The 3,491-nt window shown below is 35.3% G+C and overlaps 2 protein-coding genes across 2 annotated transcripts; both read right to left on the bottom strand.

Annotated features, from left to right (window-relative positions):
* Window positions 1–328: 328 nt before the first annotated feature.
* LOC103522231 lies at window positions 329–1,321 on the bottom strand (the record flags this gene model as incomplete). Its single annotated transcript, XM_017448982.1, has 3 exons — window positions 1,278–1,321; window positions 875–1,038; window positions 329–561 (listed from the first exon to the last, which is right to left on the bottom strand). Coding segments are annotated over exons 1-3 (441 nt in total), but the record flags the coding sequence as incomplete, so codon positions are not given.
* A 598-nt stretch (window positions 1,322–1,919) lies between these two features.
* Window positions 1,920–3,485, bottom strand: LOC103522230. The gene is made up of 3 exons (XM_008487331.3): window positions 3,406–3,485; window positions 2,700–2,932; window positions 1,920–2,174 (listed from the first exon to the last, which is right to left on the bottom strand). Exons 2-3 carry the CDS (start codon window positions 2,808–2,810, stop codon window positions 1,962–1,964), a joined length of 324 nt encoding a protein of 107 aa, XP_008485553.1. The 5' UTR covers window positions 2,811–2,932; window positions 3,406–3,485; the 3' UTR covers window positions 1,920–1,961.
* Window positions 3,486–3,491: the final 6 nt, after the last annotated feature.

The following is a 3,491-nucleotide window of genomic DNA, read 5'->3' as shown; positions in this document are numbered from 1 at the left end:
CAAATCCCCAAATGAAAGCAATCTAACTTTGACTTATGCACTAGAAAATGGAATTTGGTTTTTTAATTAGATCTAAAGGTATAAACTGATTTGCGACCTAACCACTTAGAAATTTGATTTATTCTCAAGAATACCTATTGACTAATTTCTCATTTATTGATAAGGGGTTTTTTTTTTAACCTCTGTCGTATATTATTATGTTAAGAGTAGGTACATGTGATTGGTTGATTTCAAATATTCAGACTGTTTACTCCAAGAGTACCACCTAAACTAATTTTAAACTCAGAAAGCAAATCCCGACCTTTAGACAATATAATATCTTTCCTACCTTGATATAGTATTCATTCTTTATAAGGTGCAATTCTATCATCAAAGCTCCATTGTAGTCAGTTTCCAATAGTTCTTCTGCCTTGTCCAATGATGGCTGTGTCTCCTTCATGGTGTACAGAAGTTTCAAAATGGTGGTGTCGAATCCAGACCAGAACTTGATTTTGTGGTTGGGCCTGAGTCGATTTTGAGATTTTAGTTTGAGGTCATCCAGAATCAATGTCAAGAAGGGACCTGAAATTGAAATCGTCAAGCGAATCAATCCTTTTTTGGATTGATTGAATTCTGCTGTTACTCTTCCATAAAACATTTGAAAGCTAGGATGTCTTAAATTTTAAAAGAGACCGAATTGCGAACCCGTTGTGCAGATCTCATAATATAGGAGTTCCCCTTATGTCGTTTCATTCTACAGTGTCTTTAGTAAGAACTTGGAAACTTATGTAGGACTTAAAAATTGACCCTTCATTTTTTGCTCGTTTGTAAATACCAGGTAGAAAAATATGCCTTTTTTCCAACCATATGCCTACCTTGAAATACGTTATATTACCTGCTTGGATACGCTTGAAATAATCGGATGAAGTACGAATCTGATTATAGTAGGAGTTTAACGTTTTCAGCTTATCCGGGAATACGAGACTAACCCATTCGGGAAGCTTTCGGCCGTTTTCATTCTGGAAGTAAAAACAAGGATTTGAAGTCTTTGAGCCTGTTCTGAAAAATAAAGTTTTGAAGTCGGGGTGTTCATTAAGGTGTCATTGTTTCATTGTGAACTATAAACCTGATCCAATTCATAGGATCATGAATCAGTTGATAGCATCGGGAATACGAGATTAACCCATTCGGGAAGCTTTCGGCCGTTTTCATTCTGGAAGTAAAAACAAGGATTTGAAGTCTTTGAGCCTGTTGTGAAAAATCATTAAGGTGTCTTTGTTTCATTGTAAACTATAAACCTGATCCAACTCATAGGATCATGAATCAGTTGATAGCACTTCATTCTGGAAGTAAAAACAAGGATTTGAAGTCTTTGAGCCTGTTCTGAAAAATAAAGTTTTGAAGTCGGGGTGTTCATTAAGGTGTATTTGTTTCATTGTAAACTATAAACCTGATCCAATTCATAGGATCATGATTCAGTCGATAGCGGCATTTTTCCAGACCTTTTGCATCCCGATTTGACCAAAGTTATCTCACAGAGTGGCAAATTTATTTTTATCCTTTCGACAAAAGCAACATGATGAAAATTTCATCTCGTATTCTGTACGATGTAGTTTTATTAATTTAAACATGATTTTAGAATTCTCAACGTCACGTCATCAATAAAATTATTATAATTCTATCGTGTTGTATTTCAAAATATATCTATTCCTTCAATTCGGGGATGATTGGCAATCTCTCTGTCAATGATTTTAGAATTCTCAACGTCACGTCATCAATAAAATTATTATAATTCTATCGTGTTGTATTTCAAAATCTATCTATTCCTTCAATTCGGGGATGATTGGCAATCTCTCTGTCCCTCTCTCTCTTAGCTTAGGAGGTGAAATATTGTAATAATTTCTATGGATCTTAAATCTTTCTCAATTTAATGATATTATTGGGTTGGTTAAAATTTCACAAGATTTAGAATTCCATGGATCTCAAATCTTTCTCAATTTAATGCTATTATCGGGCTGGGTACTGTCACAATAGCTGATATTACATTGCTTGTACCATTCCTCTTCGGTGATACGGTATTTGTCCATTCGTTTCAAGAAGTTTTCCAAAGGACACAGGGTGAGACCGTCGCAGATTTTCACAGGGCGGGGAGCTCTGGTTTTCATGAATAGGCTGTCCATGTTTACGTACAGAACCTGGGAAAAAGAAAATTAAATATCTTGGACTTTGTTTATGAACTGACTATAGATCACGCCACCAAGGCTTGAGGTTATAAAATGAGAAAAAATCCATTTTCCAGTTCTAGCCTGGCCTGCTTTCCGTACTTAACCACTTCAATGCCAAGCTCTTAATAGTAGCCTTGCCGTGAGCTATGAAATCTAGCCCAGTTCATGAACAAATCCCCAAATGAAAGCAATCTAACTTTGACTTATGCACTAGAAAATGGAATTTGGTTTTTTAATTAGATCTAAAGTTATAAACTGATTTGCGACCTAACCACTTATAAATTTGATTTATTCTCAAGAATACCTATTGACTAATTTCTCATTTATTGATAAGGGGTTTTTTTTTTAACCTCTGTCGTATATTATTATGTTAAGAGTAGGTACATGTGATTGGTTGATTTCAAATATTCAGACTGTTTACTCCAAGAGTACCACCTAAACTAATTTTAAACTCAGAATGCAAATCCCGACCGTTAGACAATATATCTTTCCTACCTTGATATAGTATTCATTCTTTATAAGGTGCAATTCTATCATCAAAGCTCCATTGTAGTCAGTTTCCAATAGTTCTTCTGCCTTGTCCAATGATGGCTGTGTCTCCTTCATGGTATACAGAAGTTTCAAAATGGTGGTGTCGAATCCAGACCAGAACTTGATTTTGTGGTTGGGCCTGAGTCGGTTTTGAGATTTTAGTTTGAGGTCGTCCAGAATCAGTGTCAAGAAGGGACCTGAAATTGAAATCGTCAAGCGAATCAGTCCTTTTTTGGATTGATTGAATTCTGCTGTTACTCTTCCATAAAACATTTGAAAGCTAGGATGTCTTAAATTTTAAAAGAGATAGAATTTCGAACCCGTTGGGCAGATCTCATAATATAGGAGTTCCCCTTATGTCGTTTCATTCTACAGTGTCTTCAGTAAGAACTTTTTTGGATTGATTGAATTCTGCTGTTACTCTTCCATAAAACATTTGAAAGCTAGGATGTCTTAAATTTTAAAAGAGACCGAATTGCGAACCCGTTGTGCAGATCTCATAATATAGGAGTTCCCCTTATGTCGTTTCATTCTACAGTGTCTTCAGTAAGAACTTAGAAACTTATGTAGGACTTAAAAATTGACCCTTAATTTTTTGCTCGTTTGTAAATACCAAAAATATGCCTTTTTCCAACCATATGCCTACCTTGAAATACGTTATATGTATTACCTGCTTGGATACGCTTGAAATAATGGGATGAAGTACGAATCTGATTATAGTAGGAGTTTAACGTTTTCAGCTTATCCGGGAATACG

The sequence above is a fragment of the Diaphorina citri genome, unplaced genomic scaffold (genome assembly GCF_000475195.1).
Source record: "Diaphorina citri unplaced genomic scaffold, Diaci psyllid genome assembly version 1.1 scaffold7490, whole genome shotgun sequence".
NCBI lineage: Eukaryota > Metazoa > Arthropoda > Insecta > Hemiptera > Psyllidae > Diaphorina > Diaphorina citri.
Note: the sequence above shows the minus strand (reverse complement) of the source record. Positions and strands in the feature narration are given on the sequence as shown.

Excerpts from the sequence above, each read along its gene's own strand:
- LOC103522230 (XM_008487331.3), bottom strand. The coding sequence starts at position 2,810 with ATGAAGGAGACACAGCCATCATTGGACAAGGCAGAAGAACTATTGGAA. Across the intron at positions 2,175-2,699 it reads AGAATGAATACTATATCAAG|GTTCTGTACGTAAACATGGA; the intron begins GTAGGAAAGATA and ends TCTTTTTCCCAG.